The sequence below is a fragment of the Leopardus geoffroyi genome, chromosome D1 (genome assembly GCF_018350155.1).
Source record: "Leopardus geoffroyi isolate Oge1 chromosome D1, O.geoffroyi_Oge1_pat1.0, whole genome shotgun sequence".
NCBI classification, from domain to species: Eukaryota; Metazoa; Chordata; class Mammalia; order Carnivora; family Felidae; genus Leopardus; species Leopardus geoffroyi.
In genome coordinates, this window is record NC_059329.1 from 107,439,650 (window position 1) to 107,456,510 (window position 16,861).

General features: G+C 53.2%; 1 protein-coding gene across 2 annotated transcripts; it reads left to right on the forward strand.

Moving 5' to 3' along the window:
• Positions 1-59: 59 nt before the first annotated feature.
• On the forward strand, positions 60-15,993 carry NAA40 (N-alpha-acetyltransferase 40, NatD catalytic subunit). Of its 2 annotated transcripts, XR_006714279.1 has the most exons (9): positions 112-343; positions 7,429-7,524; positions 8,476-8,528; positions 11,938-12,033; positions 12,107-12,265; positions 12,438-12,521; positions 12,988-13,065; positions 13,346-15,407; positions 15,853-15,993. XR_006714279.1 is itself a non-coding variant. In XM_045485736.1 (8 exons), the coding sequence occupies exons 1-8, from the start codon at positions 338-340 to the stop codon at positions 13,485-13,487; spliced, it is 714 nt and encodes a 237-aa protein (XP_045341692.1). In that variant the 5' UTR covers positions 60-337; the 3' UTR covers positions 13,488-15,993. The 2 variants fall into 2 exon arrangements, 1 of the variants encoding a protein (XP_045341692.1); XM_045485736.1 differs by having other exon boundaries at positions 60-343; positions 13,346-15,993.
• Positions 15,994-16,861: the final 868 nt, after the last annotated feature.

Genomic DNA, 16,861 nt, shown 5'->3' on the forward strand with positions numbered 1-16,861 from the left:
GCCATAGCTACAGACACAGCCTGGAGAAGAGGGGGGCGGGTCCGGGCTTACGTCATTCCTAGCGCGACGCTGCTCCGCGCCTCCCGCCTCTTTCGGGAGCGAGACCCTCCACCCGCCTCCCAGGCTCTCCACCTGCGCGCTTCCCCAGCTCGCGCCCTCCGCCTCTCTGCGCCGGCGCGGTGCCCGCCAGGGCGCGCAGGGGAGCCCGCGAGGCGCATGCGCGGTGCGGGGCCCGCCGCCGCTCTGGTGTCGTCGCCGCCGCCGTCGCTGCCGTTGCCGCCTCCCTGCCGGCAAGTGTGGGAAGGAGGAGCTGAGGGCCGCCGCCGCCGTTGCCGCCATGGGGGTGAGTGAGGCAGGGAGAAGAGACGCGAGGGCCGGGAGCGCTCCCCGCTCCCCTCGCCCCCTGCGCCCCCATTGTTCCTTGAACCCCCCCTCACGTGACCCCGACACCCTCCGGCCTCACGTGACCCCCCAACCCCCACATGACCCGGCTCCCCCATTCTAAGTGTTCCCCAACTCGGCGCAGCCCGGGGATCCCTTGGGGAGCCCCCTTCTCCGGGCTCCACCCCCTTGGGTGTCCCCCCCCCCCCGCTCCCCGCCCCCCGCCCCTCGCGTCGCGCCCGCCCCGCCTTCTCGGCTGACCTGTTATCTTCCTGGCCTCTCCCTGACCTCTGCGCGGTCCCTGGGGTACCCCCAGCTCCCAGGCGTCACCCATCACCTGGCTGTCACCGGCTTCGCGGCTCCCCACATCCCAGGCCGACCCTGGCGTGGAGGGAACTGAGGCCCGGAGAAGAGGCACCCAGCCAAGGTCACACAGGCAGGGAGCAGGGAGCCCAGACCCAGACTCGGGCCTCCCCAGCCCTCCGCCACTGGCTGCGCTTCCTGCTACCCGGATTCTCGGGGAAGCCGGTGCCCCTCCACTCTTTCCAAACCTCTCCACCGGCTTCCTCCTGCTCCTAAAACGTCCTCTTCCCTTCCAGCAGAGGCCTGTTCTCGAGGCCTCCTGGAGGCAACGGAGTGGTTCTAATTATTTCTTGGCTCGTTAGTAGGCTAAGTACTACAGGTGGCTTTGCACGGGCCGGCTGTGCGGGTGAGCAGGGGACCGATGGCGGGGCCACTGATGGCTCCAGCCGCAGGTGGATAGTGACCACCTGTTCTTCCTGAGCCAGCCTGGAGGTGCGCCCTTCCCTGGCAGAGAGGGTTGGGCAGAAGTTACTCAGATATTTCTGTGAGTTCACCTTCCTAAGTTCCACTTAGAGTAGCATCAGCCATTCCCCTGTAGCTGGCCCTGCCTGGTACCCTGTGTACTAGGTTTTACCTGGAATTTTCCCCACCTGTAGCAAGCCCGGCCTTTGAGCCAGATATCCCTCAGTTCTCTCATCACTGGCCAGCAACACGATACTGTGCCAGTGACGTGGCCTTCCTGAATTTGAATTTGCTCATCTATGTAATGAGGATGATGATACCATCCCCCACCCCCCATGAGAGGATTAAATGAGATAGTGGATGTCCATAGCCACATGGGTGCCTCTCAATCCGTGGCTGTTATTTTTGCTTGTATTCTCACCTTTTACTTTAGTTGTCTAAAATAGATCTGTGCTATTTTTAATCCATTGGGTTTGTCCCTCCTGTTGTTAACCTAGATTTTTCTCGTTTAAGTAGTTATTGACCGAACATACCAACTTGTTAGACAAAAATAGTTGTCTAACCCCTGTCGAAGCACTTTATGTAATCCATGTCAAAAAAACACATTCATCTTGTTTCAGCAAGGAATTTTGGGTACTGCGTACTTCCCATATAGAAAATCAAGCCTAGAAACCTTAGGCATATTTAACCTAGATTTTGCTGAAAGGTCCCAGACCCCAGCTCTTGTTGAAATGAGGTAAAATCGGGGCGCCTGGGTGGCTCAGTCAGTTAAGTGCCCGACTTCGGCTCACGTCGTGATCTCACTGTTTGTGGGTTCGAGCCCCGCGTGGGGCTCCGCACTGACATTGTAGAGCTTGCTTAGGATTCTCTTTCCCTCTCTCTCTGCCCCCACCCCTCCGCCCCCACTCATGCTTTCTCTCTCTCAAAAATAAATTAAAAAGAAAGAAATGAGGTAAAATCTGTGCCCCCGGTATCCACTCTGTACGTGTCTACCCAGCATCAGCCACGACAGACTGAGCAGAAAACGAAAGGCATAACGTGCCATTCTGGCCAACACTTCCTTATTGGTTGAGTTGAAAGCAGGACTCAGAGATACTGCGACCCTTGCTTCCTGTAGGGCCTCCCCACATTATTACTCTTACTTCACAGATGTGTTTCTCAGAACAGCCCCTACCTAGTCTCTTCTGGCCTAAAGCTCACTGCAGAAGAGAAACTTGAATCTTCCTCCCTGAAACAGAGCTGGAACCCTCTCTCTCATTATCCTCATTCCTCATGGGTGGGGACTGTGGACTCCCCACGTCACTGTCAGGAAGGCCAGTGTTTGTAGCGATCACCCTCTGTTGGAGGGTCCTGCTGCGTTTGACAGCCTGACCTCAGGCTAAGAGTGGCGTCAGACCGAGCGCCCTTCTCTGCTTCAAAGGTCTTTTCACCCTTGATGCCACAAATGTGTGGTCTTTTAGGAATTAGAATTTAGAGCTCTGGCTCCCTTTGCCAAAAAAACAGGGTTTTTTCCAGACACTGGATACTTTGAGGGGCGAAGGTATTGGCACAGAGAAGCTAAGAGGTGCTAAATCTCTTTTCTGAGATGTGCCTCCTGCCCCCATCTGTGTGCTTTTTGTTTTTTAATTTCTCTGTGTGACTCCTGGCAGTCCTAGAACTGCCTGTGGAGACACTGCTTTGATAGGAATAGCAGGGAAGAGGGGCTCTTGGGGGGGGTGCTCAGTCAGTTAAGCATCTAACTTTGGCTCAGGTCATGGTCTCAAGTTTCGTGAGTTCGAGCCCCACTTCGGAATTCTCTCTCTGCCCCTCGTGGGATCATCTCTGTCTTTCTCTCTGCCCTTCATTCACTCACACGCTCTCTCTCTCTCTCAAAAAAAAAAAATATATATATATATATAGAGAGAGAGAGAGAGAGAGAGAGCGAGCAAGGGGAGGAGTTTCACAGCTTCGTGTGAAAACATTTATGTAACACTTGATAACAAGTGCTTATATGTAGTTGATGTTGTGGAAGAAGCTCCCACTTTAGGGTTCAGACCTGGATTTGAATCTTGGATGATTCATTCAGCAGGTATGGACTTAGTACCTACTGTTTGCTGAGCACTGGGTATACATTGACTAATTTTACCAATGTGACCTCTACCTCTGCCTCTACCTCATGGAGTGCACAGTCTGGTGTGAGTGGGGGGAGGGGGTGGTAGGGAGACCTCTTTGAGAAGTCTTTTCACTGTCTCTGTGACCCTGAAAATGATCTCACCCCTCTGTGCCTCAGTTTTCTCATCACAGAAATGGGCACACATAACTTGGTGAGTTATTATAAAGACCAAAATAAATCATCTTTATTTTTTTCTAATGTTCTGTTTACTTACTTATTTATTAAAAAAATTTTTTTTAACGTTTATTTATTATTGAGAGACAGAGCATGAGCATGGGAGGGGCAGAGAGAGAGGAGGAGACACAGAATCCGAAGCAGGTCCCAGGCTCTGAGCTGTCAGCACAGAGCCCGACGTGGGGCTCGAACTCCCAAACCGCGAGATCATGACCTGAGCCGAAGTCCGACACTTAACCGACTGAGCCACACAGGCGTCCCTGTTCTGTTTATTTTTGAGAGAGAGAGAGGGAGTGTGCGAGCAGAGGAGGGCAGAGAGAGAGGAAGACAGAGGATCTCAAGCAGGCTTTGTGCCGACAGCAGAGAGCTCAATGTGGGGCTCAAACCTACAAGCGATGAGTGAGATCATGACTTGAGCTGAAGTCGGATGCTTAACGGACTCAGCCACCCACCCGCCCCGCTAAATCATCTTAAAGGGTCAGCAGAGTGTGGCACTAGCGGATCCTTGTAAACAGAAGTCCTTATCTTTGGCATCTGGTACATTGTATCATTTTGTCCTAGCAGCAGTCCTGTGAGCTATAGGCATTGTTAGCCCCATTTTACTGATGAGGAAATCGAGATTCAGAGAAACTAAGTAACTGGCCCAAAGTCACACAGCTACTCGGAGGAAGAGCTGAGTATCAAATCCAAGTCTCTTGGCTCAAAATCCCACACTCTTTTTATTATATAAAGCTCCCCTGGGAAAGACACTTAACCACAATGAGCTTTACTGTTCACTGTGCCGATTTCCCATTTTAATTAGGAGAATTTTCCGGTGTCCCTGCAGGATAGCCTTACCTCCACAAGGCAGGGCAAAGCTAATTGGAACAGTAGGAGACCACTTTTCCTAGTGTGTGCTAGGTTTGAGGGAGAGCCCCTGCCTGTCCCGGCTGCAGCAGCCTGCCGCATACCCCGTGTGCAGGGACTGAAGCACTTAAGGGTCTCTTTCATTATCTGCCGTCTCAGGCCACGGCAGCCCCAAGCCTCACTCTGAGGGTTGCCTGGCTTGCCTGTTCCCTTGCATGAATAGCCCATAAATCTCCCGGAGGCCTGGGGTTGGCCCTCCTGCTGCTTGTGCTTAGGAATTACTTACTTCATGTGCTTAGAAATGAGATGCTGTGGCGGGAACCCACGTTTCAGTGCTTTCTGGGTCCCAGGAGTCACCTGCACCTTTGATCTCTTGGCTCTGTGTTGTGTTAAGGGAGAACTAGCATGCAGAGTGGAGGAGGGGAGCTCGTCTCAGCTGTAACGGCGTGCTGACTTCTGACCTGTCCTTCCAGCTCTTCTGTGCGGCCAGCATTCGTGTCCCCACTTTTCTGGGGATGGGCTTGCTTTCATAGGGCATGCAAGGGTGGCGGGAGGAGCACTGGCCTGGCCTGGCCTGGCCTGGCCGATGCCAAAGCGCATGTTCTTTTCTTGGAGACCTGCTGTCTCGGGTTTGCCTGTTCCTCACCCCTACCTCAGTGTAGACGTAGGGCCTGGGGCAGCACCGTGTGGGCACGGTGGCGGTGGCTGCGTGGCAGCCATTTCCAAGCCAGAGGGATGAGAAATGAATTGCCGAGTGGCTACCTTAAGGGCACCTGAGGTCTCGCCTCTGTCTTGGCAGGATTGAGACGGTCTTTTGACATTGATGTTGGCCTTCCCGTTGGGAGACAGCCTGGCTGGTGGAACAAACCCTGGGGTTGAATCCTCTGCCATTTGCTCTTGGGGGAGCCCTACATGAGTCACACCATCCCTTTGAATCTCAGTTTCCTCATGTGTGAATGGACAGGATGGCTTTTGCCCTGAGGAGCGAAGCAGTTATTTGTGAAAGTACTTTGCGAGCTGAGTGTATCCCTCAATGTTGTTTTGAAATTCAAATTCCCGGAGGAAAAGGTGGATGCTCTAAAACCTGCGTGTAGTAGAGAGGGGCTGGTCCTGTCCCCAGTCAGTCCTAGCATTATGAGGACAGTCTGCTTGCTTCTGTTTGTTCCTTTATTTATTTTTTTTATTTTTAACTTAAAAAAAAAGTTTGTTTTGAGAGAGAGAGAGAGAGAGAGAGAGAGACAGCGCAAGTCGGGGAGGGGCAGAGAGAGAATCCCAAGCAGGCTCTGAGCTGTCAGCGCCGAGTGATGCGAGGCTCAAACCCACAAAGCTGAGAGGTCATGACCTGAGCCGAAGTCAAGAGTCAGACACTTAACTGACTGAGCCACCCAGGCGCCCCTGTTTGTTCCTTCCTTTAGGGAGGTGGGAAATGGGGTCTAGCCTTGCTTCCAGCCCAGTACTCAGTGTGGGGATAGTAAATAGCTGACGTTGGGCGAGTTTACACCTAGAAGAGCAGTTCCTGTGAGTTCCTTGTATCCGAGCTCTTGCCTTCTGGTCCCTCGAAATAAGAGTTAAGCAGTGTTGGGGAGCCTGATGGCTCAGTCCGTTTAGCCTCCAGCTTCAGCTCAGGTCATGATCTCGCAGTTCGTGGGTTTGAGCCCCGCGTCAGGCTCTGTGCTGACAGGTCAGAGCCTGGAGCCTGCTTTGGATTCTGTGTCTCCCTCTCTTTCTGCCCCTCCCTGGCTTGTGCTCTGTCTCTGTCTCTCAAAAATAAATAAATGCTAAAAAAAAAAAAAAAAAAAAAAGAGTTAAGCAGTGTCATTCCTTAGAGAGCCGAGGGTAGAATTTATCCTGAAACTTGTCCAGCAGCTGGTTTTTTCAACTCACCCTTTGCTGGGGCCAGTCGGTGTCAGGGCTAAGGTGCAGCTGGAGGTGGTAAAACCTCTCTCTGGGGAGCTCGGGGCACTGAGAGGTGGGGTCCGAAGAGGCAGTGCGTTGGTGCAAAAGCAGAGCCGTCCTGCCCGTGCCTTTGGGTGCCTTCTGGTGCCTTCAGGAGTTGGGCTGGGCGGGTGGGCAGCTCGGGATGCCTGCGCTGCTCTGGGCTTCCCGGGGAGTGAGAGCGAGGGCCCTCGTTCACTGAGAACAGGCCGGACTCATCCTCACCGGCTTACACCTCCAAGGACGCCTTCTGAGCCTCATTGGTCGGATGGGGAAAGGAAAGGCAGAGGAGGGCTGCGTCTTTTCCGAATACCACTCCGAAGAGACCTTGGATAAAGCCTGTCAGACTCCAGATGGGCTCTTTTTCCTGTGTCATTAGCTTTTTACAAGAGGGTGAGAGAGTCTGTTGAGGCCTGAGAGAGCCCCGCGTGAGCCTTAAAATAGGATTTGCTCTGCACGCAGTTACGAGTGGTTTGCCACTCGCGCCTCTGTGCAAGGACGCTCTCTCTTTGCTCCTCCCCTGCTGCCTGGGTGCCCTGCGGCGTGGCCTTGCTGACCGTGTGTCAGCCTGGCCTCTGTCCTCAAGTGAGCCCTTCGCTCTGCCCTTGTCGACCCTAGGCGCGCAGTGTGCGCGGCGCTTCTGGGGAACAGAGCGCCCTGGCCCCAGGTTAAGAAAGGGGACCTGGTCCCAAAGGGGCTCCCCCGGACCGAATCTTTGCCTTCTGGAGCTGGAAGACACTGAAAAGGCTTTGAATAAACTTCTCCTTAGGAACAGCTTTCAGCGGCTACCTCAGATGCCTCCCTGAAGCCTGCCCTGAATGTGTCTAAAATTAGCGGTTGCCTCCTAAGGAGGGAAAGGATGAGTGCATATTTATTAGGCACCTGCTGGGGCCCAGGCTCTGCCGCAGCCATTGTCCTGTGCTCTCACTGGGTCCTCACAGCCACCCGTCAGTCCCGAGGGTCAGCAGTCTTTCTGACAGGGAAGCCGAGAAGTCTAGCGATGCTCCCGAGCTCTCGTGACTAGAAAACGCTTGGGTTTTTCCCACCCCGCCAAGTGTGCAGCAGGCGGGACTGGAAACTCCTGCCGCTGAGGCCAGGCCTCGGTTCCTCGGAGGCAGAGTGAAGCTTCGGTTGGCCGCAGCCCTTCCAGCCGACTTTGCTTTTCCCTGTTGCAGAGGAAGTCAAGCAAAGCAAAGGAGAAGAAGCAGAAGCGGTTGGAGGAACGAGCAGCTATGGATGCCGTCTGCGCCAAAGTGGACGCCGCCAACAGGGTGACTGACTCCCCTCCTTCCCAAGTCCCTTCCCCCTAGAACTTCAACTTGGTTTTTCATTTGGCTTCTTTTGGCGCCACCCTGTGGCACAATTTTGTTACTCTCCAGCCCACACCTCCGCGGCCTCCTTGCTGCGGAGGCAAATGACTCAAATGAGCCAAGCCGCAGCCCGCAGGGCCCGAGATTGGCGAGGGCGTGCGGGCAAATGTGGACTCAAATGGGAGTGGCTGCTTCTCCCTGTGGGTCTCCTTCCGTACCAGTGGAAGAAGGGTCCGGAGACGTTTTTGTTAGGATTTTGCATTTTGGTGAGGAAACCCCCCTGGGAAAATGTGATACGGTTTTCTCATTCGTTCCTTCAGACGTTAGTTGACCGACCGTGAGGTGCCAAAGGCTGTGCCGGCACCAGGGGCCGGAGGCAAGGAAGGAGTAGCTGTGGAGCTAACCCTAACCCTAACCCCAGGGGTCCCAGGAGCAGGCTTGGCTTTCAAACAGCCGAAGACATTGCGGTCATCCTTCCTGCCCCCATTTCGTATCCCATTTTTGCCCTCATTTTAGCCCACCCACTAAACAGTCCACATATATAAGGAGGTGGTTCAGGGACATGGTTGTTCCAGTTTGGGTTTTGACCAGGTGAGGCTGGTTGGGGGCTTCTTCGAAGTATGCAGGTGGATCAGGGGGCCTCTGTCTTTTGGCTCAGGTGACCTAGAGGCCAGTATTAGTGTTAGGCGAGTAGAGTCTCTTCTTACCTTGTGACATGAGGCTGACTTCAGTCTCAGGCCTTCTTACTAGAACCCTCCCTACCTGTGATTCCAGATCCCTCTGTATGAGGGCTGCTCCTGGACGGGAGCTAAGCCTCCCAGTGTGGGGCTGCACACCGTCACACCTCGGGGCAGAGCCTGCGACTGGGCCACGCCTGCGTTTGTGCTACACCTCTTTTCTTTCCCTCCACAGCTTGGAGACCCTTTAGAGGCTTTCCCAGTGTTCAAGAAATATGATCGAAATGGGTAAGTGTTTCACTCTCCAGCTGTTGTCTCCTTGAAGGTCTGAAGGGATTCACCTTCCCAGAGTATGTTTCCTCAGACCCGAATTTGCTCATTTGTTATGAAAAAGAAGAAGCTATGGCTCATATCTTGTGGGGATAGAATCCCCTGGTCAGGGTGACAGAGGAGTCCCTAATGAACAAAGATTGCATAATCTTAGACTGAGGTTTCTTTAGGATTTGAAATTGTCTCTGGGTGAAGAATCATAGAGCTGAAGAATCATAGAGCTGAAACAAACTTGAAAAATCTAGGCTGACTTCCTCCTTTTATGCAGGGGGAAACCGAGGCTCAGAGAAGCTGGATAAGATTTCTGAGCTACAGAGTTTCTCTCTGGCAGCTGAGGGGGCTTTTCATTCCCAATCTAAAGCTCTTTCCTGGAGTGTATGGTGTAATTGTTAAAAGCCACTTACTAGGGGCACCTGGGTGGCTCAGTTGAGTAAGCGTGACTCTTGATTTTGGCTCAGGTCACAATCTCACGGTTCATGATATTGAGCCCCTCATTGGTCTCTGCACTGACAGCGGGGAGCTTCTTTGGCATTCTCTTTGTCCCTGTCTGTCTGCCCCTCCCTCGCTGGTGCATGCTCTCAAAAAGTTAAAAAAAATTTTCAGGGCGCACCTGGGTGGTTCAGTGGGTTAAGCGTTCAACTTCAGCTCAGGTCACGATCTCACGGTTCATCAATTTGAGCCCTGTGTCGGGCTCTGTGCTGACAGCTCAGAGCCTGGAGCCTGCTTCACATTCTGTGTCTCCCTCTCTCTCTGCCCCTTTCCTGCTCACACTTGGTCTGTCTCTCTCTCTCTCTCAAAAATAAATAAAAATTTAAAAACTTTTTTAATTTTTTAATTGTATATATATGTTTGTTTGTTTTTGAGAGAGAGCAAGGAGAGGAAGGGCTGAGAGAGAGGAGACACAGAATCCGAAGCAGGCTCCAGGCTCTGACCTGTCCACACAGAGCCCGACGCGGGAAAAAAAAAATTTTTTTTTAAAGCCACTTACTGGCTCTGTGACCCTGAACAAGTGACTTAACCTCTCTATGCCATTTTCTAATCAGAAATGGGTCTAATAATAGTACCTTCCTCATGGATTCATCACCAGTATTAGATGTAAAGTGCCAGTGCCTAGAGCTTACCAAAAGCTAGATCAGCGTTGACTGTTACTACTACTGTTATTGTTGCTAATCCAGTTTATTGCTGTGGGATCTGGATTAAAGCCCCCTTCCCCTTTCTGTCCTTTTGGTTTATAAAACAGGAAGCATAATCTGTCTTACCAGAGATGCTGTTGGCTTAGGGAAAAACAGGGGTTATGATTTTAGAGAATCATAGCTATGGGTTTGAATCAAAGCTGCAACTCTTAAGAACTATATTCAGACAAACCACACAACTTAAGCCTCATTTTTTTTTTTTTAATCTGTTAAATGGAGTGATAATGCCGAACTTGCAAAGTTTTTGTTTGTTTGTTTTTTGTTTTAGTTTATTTATTATTTGTTTTGAGAGAGAGAATGAGAGCATGAGCGCATGAGCAGGGGAGGGACAGAGAGGGAGGGAGACGGAGAATCCTAAACAGGCTCCACGCTGTCAGCGCAGAGCCGGACTGGGGGCTAGAAGTGATGAACCGTGAGGTCATGACCTGAGCCGAAATCAAGAGTCAGATGCTTAACCGACCAAACCACCCAGGTGCCCCTTGCAAGGTTGTTCTAAGGAGGCGAGAGAATTATATCCAGTTCTGTAAGTAGCAGCTGGTATGAGTATTTTAGTCAACAAGAAAGACAAATGCACTTATGAAAATTATGAAGCAAACGCCTTGGTAGGTGACGCTGTATCTGCTTTTCATAGTTAAGTCTGAATTTGATAGTGTCACATTCATTTGTTCCTCCTGTCTGTGATCAGATGCGCTACAGTTCCTCCAGTAGCCTTGTCATTCAATGTCCAGGAAGTCCTTTGACATAGTTTAGGGATACCTTACTGTGATGTCTTCTAGTGTTCCATATTCAGCATTCCTGCTGACTTTCAGAAATATGGAACAGCTCTCAAGCAGGCACTGCCAGCTGACTCTGGGCTCCTTTGGTGCCTAGAATTTTGTGTGATCTGTGTGGCTGTGATCTTGCTTGAATGTACTTCAAGAATTCAGATTAATGGAGGATTCATATCTGCAGACTGGCCTTAGGAAAATCTACAGCTAAAACAGATGCAGTGCTGTGTTTGGGCATTTCTGACTACTACACGGTCAGTACTCAAGGAAAGGAAGACTCTTCAGGGCCAAAAAGTTCTGAATTTATAAGGCTGAGCACATGTGCAGGTCATATGGCGTGCCAGGCAGCAGAGGTGACAGTCGATTCCAACGGGGACATCCTCTGAGGGGTCGTGTCAAAGGCCGCTGGAAGATGCTGATATGGGAACTCTGCAAGGACTCAGCATCGCTGACTTCAGTCTTGTCATAATTCGGCACTACCTAGAGACTGGGATTTCATACTTTGGCCAAAGAGTTTAACTGTAATTTATTAAAGTTTTATTTAGAAGCACGTAGATTAAGGGGCGCCTGGGTGGCGCAGTCGGTTGGGCGTCCGACTTCAGCCAGGTCACGATCTCGCGGTCCGTGAGTTCCAGCCCCGCGTCGGGCTCTGGGTTGATGGCTCAGAGCCTGGAGCCTGTTTCTGATTCTGTGTCTCCCTCTCTCTCTGCCCCTCCCCCGTTCATGCTCTGTCTCTCTCTGTCCCAAAAATAAAATAAACGTTGAAAAAAAAAAAAAAAAAAAAGTAGAAGCACGTAGATTAAGACACCTTAACATCTACAGCATATTTGTTAGTTTAAGAAAACAGCATGGAGTTGGACCCCATTCCACCCCATTTGATCAACCAAGAGCATCTGCTGTGTCCTCAAAGGAAATGGCAGGCAGTACTCCTCACGGGGGTTATGGGCCATGGACTTCTCAAAGGGTCTGAGGTGACCCAGCCACTTTCAAGGCCCCAAGGGAGCCCAGAGATTAAATGCCTAAGGGCAGGGACTAAAGGAGTCAAGACTCTAGTGTTTATAACAAAATACAGAAGAGCTGGATTTCAAGCTTTGCTTGAGAAAGCAAAGAGGTAGCAGAGAGGGGCAGAAGTTTACCAGGTGCTGAGTCTGATAAGGGCCTCACGTGGGGGCAGGAAATGGGACTGTGGTCAGGGTGGTGGGCCGGCGATGACAGTTGTGAATCTCGGCCCGCAAGGCTTCATCCTTCACAGGCATCTTCTGTAGTCACAGTCCGGAAGGCAGGGCACAGGCTTGGCTTTTCTCTGTAGATTAATAGACCAGGCCCGCTTCACTGGCAGGCGCTCAGGGCGGCAGGCAGCGCTCGGGCCTGTAGCCGGCTCCACACACCTCCGTTTCCACTTTGCAGGTTAAACGTCTCCATTGAGTGCAAGCGAGTGTCCGGACTGGAACCAGCCACCGTGGCCTGGGCCTTCGACCTGACCAAAACCAACATGCAGACCATGTAAGCACACCCCAACGGGTCTTGCTCCTCCCCTTCTGGGGTTTCCCGCCCTGACTGCCCCCACGTTTCCCAGGTACGAGCAAAGCGAGTGGGGCTGGAAGGACCGAGAGAAACGGGAGGAAATGACAGACGACCGAGCCTGGTACCTCATTGCTTGGGAAAGCAGTTCCGTCCCCGTTGCCTTTTCTCACTTCCGGTTTGACGTGGAATGCGGAGATGAAGTCCTGTACTGGTAGGGGCCCCAGCTTGGGGTGGGCGTGGGGAGGAGATGCTGACACTTGGCCAGGCGTCCAGCCGGGTGGCAGAGTCCCCTGTCCCCGTCAGGGCCTGCAGACTGCCAGGGCCCCAGGCTCCTCCAACGGGCCCTGCCTCCCCGTGCTCACGTCGCTGCTTTCTTCGTCCAGCTATGAAGTGCAGTTGGAAAGCAAGGTGCGGCGGAAAGGCCTGGGGAAGTTCCTCATACAGATCCTGCAGCTCATGGCCAATAGGTAAGGGCCACCCTGCGTGTCGCTCCGTTGCAAGGATCTGCCTCTGAGCCATCCGCAGTTCTTTGAGCCTCCGTGGAGGACAGGGCCCATAGGAACATTTTGGAAGAAAGGCGTGTAGATAGAACCCTCTCAGTAAGAGTCCCTGCCCTGCTGGGACTCCAGATTTTGTACATGTGTTTCGATGCAGCGTTGCCTCAGAGAGCCTGTTGTGCCCCAGTCGTGGGGGTGCAGAGAGGAAGTGGAGAAGGAGCCGGTCAGGTGGGGGCCTGGCGGCCACGCGGTCTCGTCAGCCCCGTGACAGAGGGAGCACTGAGCGCTGTGGGTGCCCAGCGCGGAGGTAGAGTCAGGGCGCAGAGCAGCGCTCCTCACGAGCAAATGGGAGACAGCAGGCAGAGGCATGAAAGAGGAGGCGTGATTTCACGTCTGTTTCTCTTTCTGGAAGGTGTTCTCTCTGCTTTCTTCTCAGCACACAGATGAAGAAAGTTATGTTAACTGTATTTAAACACAATCATGGCGCCTACCAGTTCTTCCGAGAAGCACTGCAGTAAGGAGCTGGGCCCCGGTGTGGGACTCTCTGGGCAGTAGGAGGTGCCTGCCCCAGGGTCCTGGCTCTCGCCCTCGCGCTCATTCATCCTGAAGCCTGAGCTCCCAGTCCAGCGGTCCATGGGAGTGGCCTGGGGATCAGTGAGATGTGTGGCAATGCCCTCTGGCTGCGCCCTCACTCCTAGGGGTGTCACAAGTGCGGCTGGGGGAAAAGTTCTCAGGCCGGGGAGGAAGGCAGTCAGCTGCCTGCAGTCCAACCTTTCTTCTTGCCTGCCTTGCAGATTTGAAATCGATGACTCTTCCCCCAGCATGTCTGGGTGCTGTGGAGAGGACTGCTCCTATGAGATCCTGAGCCGGAGGACCAAGTTTGGGGACAGCCAGCACTCCCACGCGGGCGGGCACTGTGGTGGCTGCTGCCACTGAGCTCCCAAGCTAGAATGCTCTCTCCAAGGCCTGTCTTCTCCCCGGGCTCACGCTGCCGGCCAAGTGCCCTCAGAGCTGTGGCCTCCTCAGCCCCGCGCGTGCCAGGCTGCAGCCTGAGAGCACAGAACCCTGGGGAGGAGTGGTCCAAGCTGCCCCTCCTCCTCTCTCCTGGAAGAGCAGAGTGCCCAGAAGGAGCAGAGAGGAGAGGGTGCTGAGGGAGGAGCTGGCGGAGGCCGGGCACAAAGCGTATCTTCTCATGGTGGCTGCCTTCTCGCTTGGCCCTTGTGCCCTTGAGCATGAGGTTCCCCACCTTCTCTGCAGATGGATTCCTGACAAGCCCCCTCCCTCCCCCCTGCCACACACACACTTGGACGGATGAGGTGTTTATACCCACCTTTATAAAAGTCCTGGAGCCCCGGGTCAGGGTCTGGCTGGTCCTCATTGAAGAATGGATTCCGTATGAGATCGGGACGTAGAGATAGGCTTCAGAGAGACTCACATTTCATAGATGAATGCTCTGGCGGAGACCGTGGGAAGGCCTTTGTGCCACAACGCTGGGAAGCAAGGGGCTCTTTCTAGCTGTGCTTTTATGGGCTCACGGCGGCCGGGGAGGCATTCCAGGCGACCGGCCCGTCGGAAGGAAGGCCCCATCCCTCTCTCTGAGGACCAGGAACAAGGTGTGGATGGGGGCGGGGTGGGGGGGCCAGAAGACAGTTGCATCTCTGGGCTTTTGGACTTAGTGACTTGAGCTCTTCGTTCACAGAAACAAGCCGGAGGTCCTGCCAGTGCCTCTCCGTCGCCCTTCACCACTTGTTCTCCCTCAGCTCACCCCCTCACCCCCTCACCCCCTCACCCTGTTCTTACTCTCACAGGGGAGAATAACGTTAGGGAGCGCCTCCCCTTCCCCCAGAAGGATCCCTCGTTCCTGGCGTATTCAGTACTGTCTCCTCTCAGATCTTGGTGCTGATTGCTCTCTGAAGGTGGGGCCCCCCTCCCGCTTCAGAGAGCCCCCAGCCAGCAGCAGGCCCCGCTGCCTGCGCTCCCCAGCCTTGCCCCTTGCTGCCTCAGTGAGGCCCTGGCGCCACTGCCCTGGCTGGCGGCTTCGGCTGCAGCAGGAATGCCTCTCGGTGGCCCAAACCGCTGCTCCTCTCTCTGTCCAGTGTCCGCCTTCGGCAGCGGGCTGGAGCAGGGGGAGAAGGCCTTCCTCCTCTCCCGCGGGATAGAAAGGCTGTGGGTCAGAGCTTCTACTTGCCCTGATCTCCGGGCCTTGTTCCCCTCCCAGGGAAGGTAATGACCAAATTCTTATCCAGGAAAAAGCCCCTGCCGCCTCCCCTTGGACATCCTTGAGCTCTGCTTTAGGGAGTGTCTTAAAGGTTCTAGCCTTTGTGAAGTTGCTCTTCGGAGGTCTGTTCCGACCTCAGCGTCTGCCCCTACCCCACCCTCTGCCCTGACTCAGGTGGTCTATGCTGGCGGGTCTCCCTGGAGCTGTTCTTGCCTCTCCCCTACTTTCCTGCTTGTGCAGGGGCCTGTCGCACGGCCTCCTTCACCCACCCGGCCCTCCTGAGTGCTCCGTGTTGCTCTTGACCCCGCCAGCAGCCGACGTGGCACTCCGTTGGAGAGGGCCTTGCAGCTTTACACTGGAACAAGCCCCCCTCTGCCCCCGCCTTCTGGCTTGGGGAGGGGGGGTGGGTTTTACATGGGTGGGGGTGGGGGGGAGAACTTTGAATTGAATTGCTGGGAGGGCATTGGTGGGCTCCCTCCAAGAACCATGGAATGACAGAAGCATGTTTAGGAATTTTTTTCCTCTGATCCTTATCTCTCGACACAGAATGGATAGATATTTATTGTCTTAGATCATGGATTTCTGATACCTCCCATTCAAGGGGATCAAAAGGAACCCCACTGTAAATCCTTCATGAGGTGAGTTCAGTGTATGTCGTCTCTTTCCATTCATCGGACACCTGTCACTGAGCCCACTGGCAGATGGGGTGCCTGGTGCCGCACCCTGGTCCTCCTGCCTCTGCCGGTCACTTCCTGCAGGGCTGCTGGAGGTGGGGGCAGGGGTCAGGGCCGGGGCGGGAGAGGCACTGCTTGAGGCCAGTAGGCCACTCTCTGTTGTTGGTGTTGAGCCCATTCAGTTCTCACTTCCCCGGGTCTTGGTTTTGAGAAACAGGGCAGGCCTTTTGTTCCCGGCTTTTTTGTGTGTGTTTGTTTGGGGCATGTTAAAATATTTTTTAGGACTTTTTTTTTTTTTTTTTTTTTTTTAGTTGTATCCACCCTATTTCAGATTCTTTTTGTTGATGTCAAAAATGTGTATATGACATGCCTATGGTTCTTTTTAACCCTTTCTGGTTTTGTTTTTTAGAGGAAACTGAAGATAAACTCCTTCTTGATATATATTTTTTTCTTTAGCAACTTGTTATCACTGGAATCAAAGGGAAAAGTGATCTCTTTTTGCATTGGTTGTATTTGTATGTCACAAATAAAAGACACTTTGTTCAGCTGCTGGGATGGTGTCCTAATGCTGGGGTGCCATGGGCAGCGTGGTCTCGGGGGACACCCCTGACCTTCACAGTGTCCCACTGTTGGCCTAAACCCTGGCAGGCATGTAGCGTGAGGCTGCACACCCCTTCCTGTGAAGGAGACCTCGGCCTGAGAAAACCTCCGGGTGTCTGGGGCAATAGCCAGGGGTGGGAACTGAGACCAAATCCGCCTGTTTGTGCCACTTCCCACTGGCCCCGGGTTAGAGGTAAGAGGTCTTTCAAGGGATGCCTGCTTTGTATCTGGGACCGAGTCCCGAGCCAGGCGCGTTCTGACATCTGACATCTGACATCTTTGGCTAAACGTAAATTCTAGTGCCCTGGTGCCGTGAGTGGGAGTTGAATAGATTGTCTTTTCTTATTTTTTATTTTTTTTTAACGTTTATTTCGTTTTAGAGCATGCGAGAGAGCATGTGCGCGAATGTGCGGGGGAGGGGCAGAGAGAGGGAGAGCGAGAATCCCAAGCAGCTCTGCACTGTTAGCGCGGGGCCCTACTCGAGGTTCGAGCTCAGGAACCATGAGATTGTGACCTGAGCCGAAATAAGAGTGAGATCATGAACTGAGCTGCTCAGGCACCCCGAGCGTGTGTTTTCTCCCTTTTACTTTATCGGGTTATTCAGAATATTCTTTGTCTTTTAAAAAGATGCTAAACCCCTCTTCCCTTCGCTGATAAAAGACAAAGGCACAATGGAAGGGTAACTCATGTCAGGCCTGACAGGACAGGAGAGTTGACAGGCATGTGACAGATGGAGCTACTCAGTTTCCCTCCCAGGTGGGACTCAGTCCCTGGCCCAGGGTGAGCTGGGAAGAGAAGTAGGAAGTGGGCCAGGAGCT

Coding starts and splice junctions, on each gene's coding strand:
- NAA40 (XM_045485736.1), top strand. Junction 12,034..12,106: donor AAAACCAACATGCAGACCAT/GTAAGCACACCC, acceptor CACGTTTCCCAG/GTACGAGCAAAGCGAGTGGG. Junction 12,522..12,987: donor CTGCAGCTCATGGCCAATAG/GTAAGGGCCACC, acceptor CTTTCTTCTCAG/CACACAGATGAAGAAAGTTA.